Below are 17,954 nucleotides of genomic sequence, written 5' to 3'. Positions count from 1 at the left end.
GACAGGTTCCTCCAAGATCCTCTCCAACGATGTTCTAATCATTTGCACCTGAGCTGGTGCACCTCGATTCTAATTTTAGGTGTTTGAAGTAGTGATAAATGTCGGGGTGTACTTACTTTTTCCACATGCGAAATTTGCATTTATGTTTTTTTCAATTATACAATGGACTACAAAATGTAAATGTTTCATGATATTTGTTATGTTATATCACCTTTATCTATCAATATTGTTGAAATCAAGATCAAATAACTGTATGTTGAAATCTGTTGAAAAAGTCAAAACTTTACATGGGGTGTACTTACTTTTTCACCGTGACTGTATATACAGATAGTTCCCGACCTACGACGGGGTTACATTCCGTCATGTCTGTCGGACGTCGGTTCCGTCGGAAGTCGGACCCCCTTTTGTGGACCTGTATTTTTCAGGTAGTAGTTGGGTCATAGCTCCAAAGTAACGTTGTACTATCATAGTATCATGTGTTAGTCTCATGACGTTAATTACATGGTACATGTATTTCAAGTTAGTATTATTCCTTGAATTACGTGTACCTATTATTGGCTTGAATTACATGTACCTATTAATATGCGTATACAAGTACGTATTCATGGATTATTTGGGACATTTTTTCACGTCCGTTTTCCCATCATATGACTTTGGAATGGAATATGAGATTTAGGCCAACGGCAAGGCACTGGGACCTATAGGGTCATTCAGCGCCAATATGACTTTATTATTCACCATGTATTGATACGTATTCAAGTACGTATCCGGGCATGGTTTTGCTTCTTGGTGGATGTACGTTCGCTCAGGCATCCTCTTCCAATAAAGTCCAGTTTCGTCGACGTTGAAGATTTGTTCTGGTCGGTATCCTTTTTCAACAATCAACTTGTCGAATACCTCCCGGAACCTTGCAGCTGCACCTGCCTCTGCACTTGCAGCTTCGCTGCTTACTCTCCCGTTATGCAGGTTATTTCGTCTCTTAAAATGACTAAACCAGCCTTTGCTGGCGGTAAACGTTTCCGTGTAGTCGGTGCCAGCCCGCACCTTCAAAACGTCGAAGAGACTCTTAGCCTTAGCCTGTATCGTCATCAAGCTAAGAGGCACACATTTTTGCAGCTGGGTCTTCCATCCACGTCATCAGCATCTTCTCCATTTCTGCAATAGGTCCTTTTCTCTTCTTGGTGATGATCTTGATGATGGTAGACCGTTGAGGTGGGAGAAGTGAAGGTCACGTGAGATGGCCGGCAACGCTTTTACCGTTCTCATGCTGCACAATAATTTTGAGCTTAACTTCAAGATTGATCGCCTTCCTCTTCTTCTTATCGGCACCAGCCATGGGTGGACGTCTCTTGGTGGACATGTTGCTTGCAGTGGGGTATGAACAGCGAACTAGTAGGGCAGTAGTAGTAGAGTAATCGTTGGTTTGGCTGAGTTACGGAGCGTAAGGGATGTTGCCAGTGTGAAACAAAGAGCTACTAACTGAGACGCTGCCTCTCGTGTGGGAGAAGCTGCCTGGAGAGCGATGACGTCATAACGTCTCTCGCCACGCATGATTTTCTCACTCGCTTCTTCTTCTTTCCTATTAGTTTTTTTTTAAAACGTATTTTTAATTTTTTCCCCGCCCGTCGTTTCCGTCGTCGTACGTCCGGGTCGTCGTAAGTCGCGTACGTCGTAGGTCGGGAACTATCTGTATATATATATAGATATATATATCTGTATATATATATATATATATACTATATATATATATATAGTAATATATATATATATATATTTATTTATATAGTATGTATAGTATATATATATCTGTATATAGTATATATATTATCATACTATATATATAATAGTATATTATATATATATATTATATATATATATATATAATATATATAGTATATATATATATATATATATATATATAATATATATATATATATGTATATATATTATATTATATTTTAGCAAATACTGTATTATAATCATAAGTGAGCAGTCACAATATCTTACTATAACTAGCAATGGTACCCGCCCTACGGGCGGGGCTTCCGATTGGGAGGCCCAAATGAAAAGGCAAAATATCAGAGAATTGAAGGCTGTTTTTTATTTTAAACGATTTATGTAAACATCCGATTAAATCATATCACACGCAAATCATCAAAATCTAAACAGTATTTGTAGAATTTCAATAAAAGCCACATCACTGTTCATATCGGTAAATATTATTCCATAGTGTTTGGAAAAACGGGAAAATTGGAAAATTGGAAAATTGGAATTTTTTTTGGAAAAACTGGAAATTGAGAAATTGCGGAAAAAAAATTGGAAAAACAATATAGCCTATTTTACTCCAGGGGATCCCAGGATTACCCACCCAAAATATCGTTGCAATCGGTTCAGCCGTTTTTGCGGTACCTGGGAACGGACGGACAGACAGACGGACTTTTGGTGAATTAAAGTAAGATTCACCAAAATGTCTGTCCGTCTGTCTGTCCGTCCGTCTGTTCCCAGGCACCGCAAAAACGGCTGAACCGATCGCAACCGAAATTTTGGGTGGGTAATCCTGGGACCCCCTGGAGTAAAATAGGCTGTTGTAGCGGCTACCGCTGGGTATACACAATCGCCTTGCACCTACCGAGGACGCGGAGCGATCACCATGCCGGGCTCGCCCAGGACGCCCGGGCATGCCCGCTCTCGACTTGCCAGGCCTCGTCCGGGACGCCCAGGTGCGCCCGGGCATGCCCGCTCTCGACTTGCCAGGCCTCGTCCGGGACGCCCGGGCATGCCCGCTCTCGACTTGCCAGGCCTCGTCCAGGACGCCCGGGCACGCCCCCTCTCGCCTTTCCCGGGCAAACGCTCCGGGATAATGTGTATATATATTGCTGCCCGATAAACGGGCTTTTCAGAGTACCCGAGTTGATTTGACACAATAAAGAAACTCGGACGAATTCCAGCTTTTTGTCGCATCCATTCTTTCGATTTACGTTGGAGCATAGCTCCTACACTGTATTGTTTTTCCAATTTTTTTGCCAATTTTTATAATTTTCCAGTTTTTCCAAACATGATGGAATAATATTTACTGATATGAACAGTGATGTGGCTTTTATTGAAATTCTACAAATATTGTTTAGATTTTTATGATTTGCGTGTGATATGATTTAACGGATGTTTATATAAATCGTTTAAAATTAAAAAAATTGGGAAGCCCAAATGAAAAGGTAAAATATCAGAAATTGAAGGCTTTTTTTCTTTTAAGCGATTCATATTGTTACGGATCCGGGGGACGGCACTCCCGTTAGCAAGGGGGGGTTAATCCCCTTGTCCTATTAAGCTGGCCGCCCGACCGGTCCTGGGGGTATGACGTCACTTCCGGTCGGTGGTGTGTGGGGTTGTAAGCCCAATCCGTCCTACTACCTAATTACCACCACCAATCCGTAAGCGAGGAGATACTCCCACCCGGGCCGCAGCGTGATGGGATGCGCCGAGCGAAGCGAGCTGCGACTCGGGCCGTTAACAAGAGACTAAACCCGATTATAGCGTTGGCCGAATCGTGCCACAGGTACTCAATCGAAAGAAAGGACGCAAACGATCGAATAAGAGAAAACCCAGAAAATAAGAAGAACAAAGAGTGGGTTTATTAACTCTATACAAAAACCCAAAGAAGAGGCAACGAAAGTAATATACAGAAGAAGAAGAGCAAAAGGACACAGGGCAAGCCTTAAAACAGTCTTATATTATCAACGCCCCAACAGAACAAACAGACTCACACGAATAGGCATTGGCAGGAAGGAATGGCTGGAAGGAGGAGAAGGTCCAGGCAGGCGGCAGGGCAGGTCGGTCCGGGCCGATGCGCAGCGTCGAGGTCAGCTCCAGTCCACGCTCCGGTCCACGCTCTGGGTCTCAGGCGAAACCCGGCGGCAGCTGCACGTAATAGTTGCACGCGGTCTGACAATGTGAATAGATCGCGTAATGTCAGCCGACCCACTCTTCTGCCTCACGATCCTTCGCACTCAGCTCTCCGCTCTTTGATCTCTTGACGCACTCATCCCTCTCACTCATCTCTTTTAAGCAGTCCCTCGCAGCCGCTTTTATTGTCCATTGTTGTATCAAGCCGCCGGCTCCGATGACACGCCTACCGGTCGGCTCACCTCGGCCCTGGTTGGCCGGTCAGGGCTCGCTGGCTCCACCTCTGATGGTGAGTTGACGTGCCACACCTCGTTCTTGTGTCCCGCCCCCTTTTTCCTCGGCTTGAGACCGCGCGCGTAATGGCGGCTTGGTGCCAGCAAACAGCCCAAGGCAAACGGCAGCAAACGCTGCCCTACCGCTACTGCACTTTGAAGAGCGGGTGCGATGGATGCGGAAATTGAAGGGGCCTATCTTATTTGATTAATGCAATGCAGATTCAACAATTGGGAACAGATCCTTAACTGAAACACATAATAATGAAATAACTACAGAGTGGTCCTATGGTGCTCTACGTGTTGTACATGGACTAACTGGGGTGCGATCTTTAATAAAGCCAAATAATGGGGATATTTACAGGGGATCATTTATAAGGGAACATTTACTAAAATTTACCCAGTGAAGGTTCTAAAAACTGTAACACAGCACCCATCTCTCCTCCAGGGCCGTCCCGGCCCGAAATAACTTTACTTAATGTGACACTCAGGTGTAATAACCCTCTACTATTAACCTTACCCTTGAATGCGACAGTTTTAAAACAACTAAGTATATCCCGCCTGCTACGTTGCATCCTACCTAACAGACTCACGCCCACAGGAGAACCGAATTGTGGAATGGTCTTCAAACTATACATTTAGCCGGTGGGGAGCATCATTTACAAGACACTAATTGGTATTTACAATGCGAACCCGGGAACTGTCATTTTGGGAGACAAAAAGATCTTTTGCAAGAGGAAGGAGCATGCACTGCACTGCACCGATACAGCATACTCATATGCCCGGGGATGCACAATTGATATTGCAGTGCACGCCCGAGCACAAGAGCATAACAATTCACCAAAGCACCAAAGCACCAATAAATACACAAAGCACCATCCAGTGCTCATTTTCATGTCATCACAAAAAAAAAAAACTGATGACCTTGTTTCTTGCTTCCCCTGCTCTGCTGGTCCGATGTTTCCTGATGTTGTCGTTCTTGATGTTGACTCTTGTTTGCTTGCGGCCTATTTGAGGATAATAAAAAGGCACACTACGCGTCCAATTTTTATTTATTTATGGCCAACAGGGGCCAACTAAGGGTGGTCCACCTGTATGGCATAGGGGCCACCTCACCGTGGTCCGCAAGCAGACTTTTTCTCTGGCCATCATGGCTGGTCCCAGCAGAGGGGCCAGGCCCCAACACGTGGGGTCCATAAGGGTGTGGTGCTTGGCCACAGAAATGTGTGGTCCATATGGTGGTGCTAGGCCGCAAGTCGTGCGGTCCATAAGGTGGTGTACCGGTCCAGGCAGTCTGTGCAGCGGCGGTTCGGGCACACAACTGCGGCTACCTGCGCCTTCCCCCCGGACCCAAAAGAACAAGCCGTGAGTGGGGAAGGAAGGACAAAGCAAGCATCGGGGCAGGGTCGCAAGGGTACACATCACTACAAGGTAATGCAAGGTGAGGTGCGCATGGGAGCGAGCGGAGAAAGCTCGTCCCTACTGTACGTCACCCCCCCCCCCCCTGTCACCTACCCTACCCTTGCCCTCACCCCTAATTGACAAAATTCTACACATTTACAAATTCGTCACTACTGTCTCGTCTTCCCCATATCTTCCCTAATACCAAATTCGTCCACAATCCCTCTAACCAAATTTGCCCCCCAATTCCAATTCCTCATCAATCCCTCCTAAGGAGGAAGAGATGGAACATCAAGCACAATGTCACCCCCACGTCGTGATGCGTCTTACATACTAGACATTTGCAAAAATCAGTGGTGTGGAGTCCTGTCATACCTCACGTGAGTGGATGCAGATGGTGCGAAGAGATTTCAATCCTAACTATACTTCTAAATGACTTTAACACTTTTACTCTACCCGGGGTCTTTCCCTGCCAAACCATTGGCCATCTTACACTATGTGGTTCTAAGAACCGAACTCCCATTGACCAAACTGTGGTGCTCACCAATTTGGGGTCTCAGTCCCCCGATTCTTCACCCTGTACCTTCGCACAATTTCCGGGCTGGGTCGTGTGGCGCTCCCAGCAGGTCCGCTCACCTGCACACCCCCGCCACTGCAGTTGCCTCCCGAGCTTACCTGCTCCTTACCCTAACCTACCTGGGGAAGGCCCTCTGGCGCTCTCACACCCTACCACCCGCTCTGGCGTCGGGCTACCCGGGTCCGTCCTCCGGATCCTCGGGCCCCATTGAACAACTCTACTGGCTCCCAGAGCCTACCTGTGGCCTCACCTGGCCGACAGACTAACAGTGGCGGAGTGCCCATTTAACCATACACACACTAACAGGCCACACGCCCAGCCATTCCACTTTACTCATGCACCAATCACAACACTCCCGTGCAACTACCCGCACCACAGATGCCAATATCCAACCACAATTTACCTACTCCCTCTACCTACTTTTAAACTACCCTTCCCGGGTACTCGTGAAGGGGTCCATCTTCCCCATCCACTCCTTTTGGACCAACCACTCCACTCCATGTATTCCACACTACTCACTCCACACCATCCATTCCATACTCCATATATTCCAGACCATCTATTCCATACCACCAAGCTCACTTGCCACCATGCAAGCCATTCACTCAATATGCAATGACACACATCCACAATACTCTGCTCATACCCTTTCTACACACACACACACATCATTCACGAGCATTGCCTCATTTCATAACCAGCACTACCGTGCACTTTCATACCAATTCCTCATTTCATCAATCTCACTACAAACACAACTGCATCATCTGGCTACCTGGTTTCCCCTCTAACTTAGTGCATCCCCAGTCATCCCTTACACTATTGCACATACCACGTCGTTAACAACCAGCTAATCGACCTACGTCCCCTACTACAGGTACATGTCGCTACTTAACTCTACAGTTACCTATGGTCATCTTTCTAAATCCTAACAATAACCTAACCCTCCCGGGCTAGTTTACACAGCCAAAACCCCATAAACTATTGCTCATGTGCCCTGTTGATGGGAGGGATGGCAGAGTTGCCATCCCTCCACATCGGGCATCTCCCATTATCAATTTTGCCCATCCAATTTTTGCCAATCAAATTGGCCCATCCCATTTGCCAATCCAATTTGCCAATCATCAATTTCCTACCCATATTCATCCATTATTCTGAGCCTCGGTGCGTCATTACATGTACAAAGCTCGGCTTCGCAAAGCCGAGCAATGAATTTGGGTGGTTTGGTCTCCTGCGGTTGGGTCCGTCCGGCATTCGATCCAGGGGAGGAGATTTGGTTGGGCCAAGGTTCAAAGCACCATCCCTACGCGGGGCCTTTCGCTCCCATGCGCGGTGGGCCAATCTTGCCCGGCCGGAACGCCGCAACCACAAGGGGGCGCCGTTCCGACCCCTCCTACCTCCCCTCGAACCGGGCCGGTGGCTTTGCCTAGAAAAGCGCGGACGCGACCGTGCAGGGCGGGGCCCGGCCCGAATCGTGCACGACGCTCCGAACAGGAGCGACGCGACACCGATCCCCGCCGGCCCCCGCAGCCCACACCGCCCGGCACGGACCGGGAGCTCGCGTCGGCTATACGGCGGTCTGAACGCTGTCCTGTTTAACGTCGATGCTCCCCGTACATGCTCACACCACTCGTTCCTTTTCCTCCTCACACATCCAGGTGTCTCCATACACTTCGTTATTGTACTTGCTCGTGCGTTCTCTTTCGCTCCATACTCAGGTCTACTCATAACGCTCACCACACACTCTCGCGCACATTCTTGCGCACCCATTCTCCTCGCACACTCTATTATCATGCACACCTCCGTTCCACACCTCTCCTCCGTAACACTCACCACGGGTGTGCACTCCTGCACATACCCACTCACGCGCTCCGATGTGCCCTCCCGCACACGCGCCACAACCAACTCAGGTGTGCCTCCTCGCACCCGCTCCTCATCCATCTCACTCTCCGTATCACTCTCATCCCACATACACTCCGACGTGCATTCGTCCTCGCACTCGGTAACACACTCGCGCCACGACGCCATTCGTACCCGCGCGCCGTTCACCTTCACACACCTTTTCCTCACACGCGCACCATTGCCATCCATGACGCGCACCACGGACCTTTTACGAGCGCCCGGGTTACACCTGCATCCCAAGCACGCGAAAATTCTTTTTGCGCTAAACACCTTCCCGCAAAACCTCTTAGCACCATACACAGCCCGACTCACCTTCGGGGTTCTTCTTCTTCGCTCCACACGCACCTGCAAATCTTTATAAGGATTAACAAGCATGGCAGCATGATGCGGGCACAGACTCTGCACATATTCCATCTCTCCCTGCCGCGAGTGCTTTTCTACGTCTGGCGTCTCTTCCATTCCAATTTCCACTATAATTAATTTGTTAATTTCTTTCTCTTCGATGACCGCTGGCTTTATTAAAATTTTCTCTTCGACCTCAGCTGTCGCCGGCTTCCCCATACCCCGGGTCGCGATTTCTATGCCCGTCCACGTGACTTCGCTTTGCTCACCCTCGCTCACCCCGCGCTTCTCAAACCGCGTTACCTCGTCGTGCACCCCCGCGACCTCTTCGCCCACTCTGCGGTCTCTCTCCCTCTCCACCTGCTTTATCTCATACCTGGCTTGCCCCCTCGCTAACCCCTCATTAATTTCTTTGGCTTGGCCAATTATGCCCCCCAATTTCCCCCCTAATCTGCTTCCGAATCGCTCCAATTTACTTCCTAACTTGTTTCCTACTCCTCCCCATTTGCTGTTTAATCCCTCAAATTTGCCGTCTAGCCCCCCAAATTTATTGTCTAACCGCTTAAATTTGTTGTCTAACCCCTCTATTTTGCTTCCTAGGCCCCCAATTTGGTTTTCTAATTGTTCTCCCATTTTATTCATTTCCCTGCTGGATTTGTCTGCCATCTTTTCCATATACCCCCTCATTTGCGCCATAAAGAGGTCCAGATTCACTAGTGCCGCGGGCTCGGCTACCACGGCCATGTGCGAGGCGCCGCCATCTTGTGCATCTGCAACCCCCGCTACCGCACCTTCTTCAACCTCCTCCTCTATTACTCCCACCTCTTCCCTGGGGTCCTGGGTTGCCTCTATCTCCTCATTCTCCCCTACCGGCACCCGATCGCCTTGATCATCCATGGCACGATTTTAAAATTTAGATGTTAAACAGAATTTCGGCCGCTAGTAAATTTTTGACCAAATTTTTTAGATGTTTTAAAAATTTGATTCGGGTCCAAATCCCAACTCCTCAACACCAATTGTTATGGCCAATAGCACAATTGGTGTCCAAATAAATAAATTTAGTCCCAGGTTCTAAATCCCACTCCTGACTACCAATTGTTACGGATCTGGGGGACGGCACTCCCGTTAGCAAGGGGGGGGGGGGGGTTAATCCCCTTGTCCTGTTAAGCTGGCCGTCCGACCGGTCCTGGGGGTATGACGTCACTTCCGGTCGGTGGTGAGTAGGGTTGTAAGCCCAATCCGTCCAACTACCTAATTACCACCACCAATCCGTAAGCGAGGAGATACTCCCACCCGGGCCGCAGCGTGATTGGATGCGCCGAGCAAAGCGAGCTGCGACTCGGGCCGTTAACAAGAGACTAAACCCGATTATAGCGTTGGCCGAATCGTGCCACAGGTACTCAATCGAAAGAAAGGACGCAAACGATCGAATAAGAGAAAACCCAGAAAACAAGAAGAACAAAGAGTGGGTTTATTAACTCTATACAAAAACCCAAAGAAGAGGAAACGAAAGTAATATACAGAAGAAGAAGAGCAAAAGGACACAGGGCAAGCCTTAAAACAGTCTTGTATTAGTCAACGCCCCAACACAACAAACAGACTCACACGAATAGGGATTGGCAGGAAGGAATGGCTGGAAGGAGGAGAAGGTCCAGGCAGGCGGCAGGGCAGGAAAGTCCGGGCCGACGCGCAGCGTCGAGGTCGGCTCCAGTCCACGCTCCGGTCCACGCTCTGGGTCTCAGGCGAAACCCGGCGGCAGCTGCACGTAATAGTTGCACGCGGTCTGACAATGTGAATAGATCGCGTAATGTCAGCGGACCCACTCTTCTGCCTGACGATCGTTCACACTCAACTCTCCGCTCTTTGATCTCTTGACACACTCATCCCTCTCACTCATCTCTTTTAAGCAGTCCCTCGCAGCCGCTTTTATTGTCCGTTGTTGTATCAAGCCTCCGGCTCCGATGACACGCCTACCGGTCGGCTCACCTCGGCCCTGCTTGGCCGGTCAGGGCTCACTGGCTCCACCTCTGATGGTGAGTTGACGTGCCACACCTTGTTCTTGTGTCCCGCCCCCTTTTTCCTCGGCTTGAGACCGCGTGCGTAATGGTGGCTTGGTGCCAGCAAACAGCCCAAGGCAAACAGCAGCGAACGCTGCCCTACCGCTACTGCACTTTGAAGAGCGGGAGCGATGGTTGGGGAAATTCAAGGGGCCTATCTTATTTGATTAATGCAACGCAGATTCAACTATTGGGAACAGATCCTTAACTGAAACACATAATAATGAAATAACTACAGAGAGGTCCTATGGTGCTCTATATGTTGTACATGGACTAACTAGCGTGCGATCTTTAATAAAGCCAAATAATGGGGACAATTTACAGGGGATCATTTATAAGGGAACATTTACTAAAATTTACACAGTGAAGGTTCTAAAAACCGTAACAATATAAACATCCTTTGAATCATATCACATGCAAATCATCAAAATCTAAACAGTACATGGCTAAACAGTACATGGACGATCACGTACCACGTACGTCTCGCGTCTTGCTCGCTCTCGTGTTGTCCCGATAATGACCCTTCCGCAGGTTCACCTACGGAAACCTTGTTACGACTTTTACTTCCTCTGGAGTCCAGACAGTCAAGTTCGCTCATCTTTTCGGCGCACCGGCACGAGTCGAGAACGGCCCGTGCAGGGGCTGATCCGAGGATCTCACCAAACCGTCCGATCGGTAGTAGCGACAGGCGGTATGTACAAAGGGCAGGGACTTAATCAACGCGAGCTGATGACTCGCGCTTACTGGAAATTCCTCGTTCGTGGGACACTGTCTCAAGCCCCAGTCCCCATCATGGACGGGGCTCAGCGTTTTACCCGAGCCTGACGGCGAAGGGCAAGGTACACGCTGGCCCGTCCAGTGTAGCGCGCGTGCGGCCCCGGACATCGAAGGGCATTAAACGTTCATTAAACATTAAACGTTCATTAAAGGATTACGAAACGAAAACCATTACGAAATTAAGTTCACACCGTCACGTCAAACACTACCGTGAACACATACATCGTCACAACATCGTCACAATGAAAACATCGTCACAATGAACGTTATGCGAACGCGAATGTTATGCGGGAGTCCAAACCTGAGAATGCTGGAGACTGAAGCTGAAATTGGAAAAATTAAATAGCCTATTTTACTCCTGGAGATCCCAGGATTACCCACCCAAAATATCGTTGAGATCGGTTCAGCAGTTTTTACAGTACCTTCGAACAGACAGACAGACAGACGGACGGACGGACATTTGGTGAATTATCGTAAGATGATAAACTTGGAATCATACTTGATTAAACAAGCAAATTACAGTCATTGCTTTTAAATTGAACCAATCTCATCACTCTCTCACCTGTGCACTGAAGTCTGCAACACTGATCTGTTTTTCATCAAAATCGATCACCTGCATCCACAAGGTGAAGGAAAATCATTTTTTATATATGGTAGGTAAATGAAGTTGGATGCGTGAGAGGTGGGCAGGGCTTCCACGAGTCGTCATGGGCACTGTGAAAGAATTTGCATGTAGGTCAGCTGCATTCAATTACCTCCCACCCCTAAAAGCTCTGTGAGTGTCACTGCACGTCCCTTCATTCGGCTCTAGTTCATTCCTCCACTTACGGTCCCCAGCCGGACAATCAGGCAGATCAGTTCAAGTAACTATTGGGTTTTAATTACCCACAGGAAGCGGACAATCCAAATACATATTTGAATGTCCAGCCCTGAGAAAAGTGAGGAAAATATTTACGGACTAGAATATGAAATACTACCTGCTGGCCATCTATTACTTAATCTACATAACTCAATAAATACCCTCAGACCTCTCTATTCGCCGGGGATTCGTTCCTGGAAAATCCGTGAATAATTAACGAAACACGCGAATAGTGGGGCATTGTTTCAATGGAAAAAGGGGGGAATAGATTTCCGAGTCACGAAAATCAGCGAATAGAGATGACCAAACCATGAATAGAGAGGACCAAACTGCAAATGGCGAGGCAAAATCCTCGAATGGTGAGGAAAAATCCACGAATGGCGAGGCAAAATCCACGAATGGCGAGGCAAAATTCACGAATGGCGAGGCAAAATCCGCGAGCGGCAAGGAAAAATCCGCAAGTGGCAAGGCAAAATCCGCAAATGGCGAGGCAAAATCCGCGAATGGCGAGGCAAAATCCACGAATGGCGAGGCAAAATCCGTGAATGTCGACGATAATCTGCAAAGGTTTTATAAATACCATATGTGACGCCAACGGCTCGCGAATTATTTTTTTTGTTTGCGCCCCTGAAAAACTGCAAATTCGTGGAACACAGCCACGAATAGGGGAAAAAAACGCCAATTCGCAGAACACGGCTGTGAATAGGAAAATAAACCCCGCAATTTCGCCGAACACGGCCGCGAATAGAAAAAAAAAACCGCGAATTTGCGGGACACTTTTCCCCGATAGAGAAACAGGTCGCGTTTTATCACCCACGAATACACGGAACCCGCGAATAGCGGAACCGCGAATAGTGGGGTCCGACAGTACTGCAATATTTTCATTTTTCATGTAATACACAACATAATTTAACTATTTCCATGAAAGCCACCATTTTTACAAGAATTCCTTTCGTGGCAATATTTTCTGATTCAGTACTGTAGCGAATGAACTTACACACCACTTGGGTTACCAGACAAACTCTTTTTTTCACTAACAAGTCTTACGTGCTTTTCAGCGGATGGTGCTGAAGCCAAACTCAACAGCATTCAAGGACTGGAAAGAAATCCCGGCGATGGTGGAATTTGAGGTATACCTATTTCATTGCGTAAATCCCCATGAGGTGCTGGCAGGGGAGCGCCCGGTGTTGCAACAACGTGGACCATACACCTATAGGTTTGTACATTTATTTTTGCTTGTTTAAGGCTTGAGTACAGTTTTCTTTTTTTGACATTTTAATCTTCTGTGCCTTTTCTCTCACTTTTGTCTCTTCTTCCATGCCTATGACTCAGTTATCACATCTGCACCATTTATTATAACTAGGGCATGCCCGTACTATATATATATCTAAAATTATATCCCCCCCCTCTATTTACATGAAATGGTTTGGTCCATTCGCAAAGCCAAAGCGAACGGCTTGCGAGTCCGGTGACAATCCCCCCCCTCTATTTACATGAAATGGTTTGGTCCATTCGCAAAGCCAAAGCGAACGGCAGTTACGAATCGCAGTTACGATGAATCGCAAAGTAGTTTTAATTAGTTTTAAAACATAGTTTAACGCCAACATAGTTTGCCAACGTGAAATAAATGAATACGCTCTCAAATGTGCCGTCCGAGGCAGAGTCTGTTCGCCACGTTCGGCACACGTGATAACTCGCTGCTCTCTGATTGGTTGAATCGTTTTTTGGACATAGCTCGGTAACTACTTGTCCGATTAATATGAAACCTTGAAAAGGCACATCCTCGGGTCCCCAGCAATATACCTGGCAAGTTTCAAGTATATCGGACCGGTAGTTGTCGAGAAACAGCGGTCGCATACACACACACAGACAGAGATTAGTGGAATTATAGATAGATAAATCAACGCCCATTCATGGCTATAGGAAGCGCTTGACTGCACTTATTTTGTCCAAAGGCTGTGCTATCAAATATTATGTCTTGGGTGTCAATAATTTTGTCAATGCAATTTCTTTTTATTTTCTGATTTAAAATGATATATTAAGTTATGAATAAAAAAACAAAGGTTCTGTAATATTAACAGTGAAATAAAGAATTGTGGAGACGAAATACTTTTGTCAATTTCAACTTATTTTTAGTTATTTGAAAGTTATTTGAAAAGAGTTATTTGAAAAAAATGCAACAGTGCCAATATTTTTGGCCACGACTGTACATACCTGTACCAAGTTTGAATTATATCCCTTCAGCCGTTCTCAAGTTATAGACATATCACAGACTTTGACCTTTGACCTCTTAACCCCAAAATCTAATCAATTCATCTTTACATCATTTTACATAACTGTACTAACGTTGGTCAGAATCCTGTCACTGGGTCACAAATTATTGCAGTAACAGGTGTTTTACCTCACATGACCTCTGAGCTTTGGCCTGTGACTTCGTGAGCCCAAAATCTAACCAGTTCACCGTGACCTCATTATATACACCTGCACCAAGTTTAACTAAGATCCCTTCAGCCGTTCTCAAGTTATCGCAGTAATGAAAACCTATCACGGACGGCCGGACAACCCAAAAACATAAAGCCTTGGGCGACTTTGTCGGCGGAGGCATAAATAATTATTGGTTCAATATAAAAACAGCCGTTTTGTTTCACTTCTACAATTGTGGTGATTATGAAATAAATAAACGTGTGGAAGTTTTTTTTTCAGCTTTGTATTTTTCATCATTTTGTTCATTTTGTTCATAGAGAACAACTTTCGCGACAAGATGTGGTGTTTGAGGAGAACAACACTGTGTCAGCAACTCTAGTCCGCACGTACAACTGGATACCAGAACTGTCAGTTGGCAGTCCAATGGAAGATAAAATTACGGCGTTGAATGTCCCTCTGGTGGTAAGCACAGACAATGGTATTGGTGGTTTTTATTCCTCCGCTAGCGGTTTTTCCCGAGGGGCTATAGGTTTGCTCTCTGTCTGTCCGTCCGTCCCACCTGTGGGTTTTTAGACTTTTTCCCCATACCCTTTAACATATTCAACTGAAACTTGCTGCATGGCTTCATTATGATAAGTTTCAGAACAAGTTCGGGTTTCTGGGCAATTCATCATCTTTTCACAGAGTTATGCCCTTTTTGGACTTAGAAAATATCACATTGGTAGCCGACATGTATTGCAAAGCAATTCTTGCTCTTGTTTCTTGAGTGTTTCTTTTTCTTTTAAAAGAGAAAAGGTTAGTTTTTGAGCATGTATATAGACTAAAAAGACTAATAAGCCAATCACAACAAACAACTTTCAGCTGTACGTTTTTGTAAGCTTTTACTTCTTGTCCACCTGTCATTCTGTTAACCATCCATTCTCTTTAATTTAGCTCTTTGTGCACGTAGACTTCTGTAATGACATCGACAAACTAGATATCTGTGATCACGAAGCGATCGCCAAGGGTAAGCCTACCCCAGCACTCAACCCTCTTACTTCCAGTTTACTGTGTGTTACTCTGCACAACCACCCAATGTTTGTCTGCATGATGTGCCAACCACAGAACGATGAAGATTCCATATGCACTGCTCTTTACAGTGACAAAGACCAACCAATAGCCTCCCATCCCTACTCTGTTTTCCATATCAATGGTGATTTCAACTGCCACCGTGCTAGCTACTTGGTAGGGAGTTTTCACAGCAATCGCACGTCTTTCTGTGACTCCATAGATTTGACCTAATCTGTGAAATTCCCGATCTGGATCTCTGCATTGCTTCTCTGGCCTACATGGCTCCTCTGACCTGATCCTTTGAAAGTACAAATCTTTCTGGTTGTTGTTAGTTACCACACCTCTGCTGAGTTTATATGTTCTGGCGGAATTCGGCCATATGGCAGGCACTTTATTCTGCTCTCACAAAAGGATTGGTCTTCCATTTCTTGTGCATCCAATATTGAGTCAGCCTAGGAATGCTTTCACCGAACCCTGCTCTCTTCCTTTCTCATGGACAGATTTACCCAAACTCATCTGCAGCTATCATATCTATTATTTCAGCTCTATTATACTGAATGCTCTGGTGAGGCAATGGCTATCAAGCAGCTGGCTTTCTCACTATGAAAGGCTAACCTGACCGCAGATTTCACAAAGTCCGTCTGTCCGTCCTTTCACAAAGGAAGGACAGACGGACTGCAGATTCCTGACCTACAACTTCTCTCATTTCACAAAGTACAGGTGGCATCTTCTTAAGTACTTCTCTAATGTATGCTCCCCTCCATCCCCTCTCTCACCTCAAATGTCTTTACTGGTGACTGTGCTCAATATAAGTTTGAATGTCTTTAACTCGTTGTGTGTTTGCCTTCAAACTTGTGTACCCAAGCAATCTGTCTTGACATATACAACCTTATCCCCTTGTACCGACGGCCTTCCGAATCCTCCCCCCTCCCCTCCCACAAACTCCCCAAAGCACATTTTGGGTCAAGTCCGTGTTCTGAGCAAACATACAGTTCCTTCAGAAAGTATTCACACCCCCTGAGTCAATACTTCGGAGAAGCAACTTTGGCAGCGATTCCACCTTCGGGTTGTCCTGGCTATGTCTGTGTATCGGCCGATTCCAGATGGAGCCGATTCCAATATCCCCACGCTTTTTTCAAATAGTGTGAGGTTAATAAAGGGATGGATAATTTGACCGATTTTTGTTGTTGTTGGAGTTATTGCTTTGTAGTTGGTGTCTGTTGAGGTAATGTGTGTGTGCGCATGTGTATGTACTAAACAGTGTATTTCGTTGACAAATTGCTCCCCTTACTGCTAATCCTCCACAGGTAAAGCCTCATTTATTGGACTATTGCAAATAATTCATCGGACGTGATCCCTAACTTGGTGTGTATTGTAATCCTCTGTGGTGTGTTGAGCTTTAACTGTGGTGTGTTGAGCTTTGAGCGCCTGTCATTTTGACAGGCTTTTCCCTATATGTATATGTATATATATATATATATATATATATATATATATATATATATATATATATATACAGTGAAACCTTGACTTACGAGTTTAATTCGTTCTGTGACCGAGCTCGTAACTCAATTTGCTCGTTTCTCAAATTAAATTTCCCCATTAAAATGCATTGAAATGCTATTAATCCGTTCCAGCCCGCCAAAAACCACACCAATTTTTTTTTAAATATACAGTATATATAAAAATATCTCGCGCTTTATATTTCACCTGTATGCAGCATACAAGTTGGCAGGATGGCCTGGACTGGAGGTACGCACACTTGACTCTAAACTGTCCAGCCTGGGTTTGAATCCCGACCCAGCTATAACCTGTCATGTCGGTGTTTCACAGGCAGGGTGATTCATCAATGTGTGTACCGCTAAACTGGGTGCCCCGTTTGCGTCCCATTAGTTGTTGGATGTTAAGGATCTGTGTAGTGTTCTGGGCCCTGTGCTATTTCTGGTCTTCATCAATGACCTCATCGAAATGAGGATCTGTGTAGTGTTCTGGTAGTGTTCTGGGCCCTGTGCTATTTTTGGTCTTCATCAATGACCTTATCGAAATGACCTCATCAATGACCCATCGAAAACCTTGATATTTTCTACCCCCGGTAATTCACCCCAGAGTCCTTGCAGTGTTCATATGTTTTATTCCTCTCCCACCTCCCCCCAAGTCTTCCCGATGTCCCTGCTCTCAAATGTTGTGTTTGTGTCCTTCCCCCTCTCTCCCCATATTGTCTGCCGCTCCCCTTGTTTTTTGTGTTTTGTGTGTCGGTTTGTCTTTTTGTGTGATTAATGTTAGCTCTTTCACGAGCCTCGATCTTGTATACAAAAACAAAAAAAAAAATCCGTGTCTTCCACAAAGAGAAGGCGAGCTATCGCCGGCACTCTGAACAAGTTGTGGCCTGGCAT

The 17,954-nt window shown here is 46.2% G+C and overlaps 1 protein-coding gene across 2 annotated transcripts in view; it reads left to right on the top strand.

The window, feature by feature from the left end:
* Positions 1–17,954, top strand: part of SCARB2 (scavenger receptor class B member 2) — a 101,704-nt gene that overhangs the window by 4,884 nt on the left and 78,866 nt on the right. For both annotated transcript variants that reach the window (XR_013622533.1, XM_078772745.1), the window contains exons 2-3: positions 13,146–13,303; positions 14,829–14,973. Coding sequence is in view for 1 of the 2 variants with exons in the window: in XM_078772745.1 (XP_078628871.1) it covers positions 13,146–13,303; positions 14,829–14,973 (303 nt within the window). In the remaining variant the exon portion in view is untranslated. The remainder of the gene's footprint in view (positions 1–13,145; positions 13,304–14,828; positions 14,974–17,954) is intronic.

This window comes from Myxine glutinosa, chromosome 2 (assembly GCF_964187855.1).
Source record: "Myxine glutinosa chromosome 2, kmMyxGlut1.1, whole genome shotgun sequence".
Taxonomy (NCBI): domain Eukaryota; kingdom Metazoa; phylum Chordata; class Myxini; order Myxiniformes; family Myxinidae; genus Myxine; species Myxine glutinosa.
Note: the sequence above shows the minus strand (reverse complement) of the source record. Positions and strands in the feature narration are given on the sequence as shown.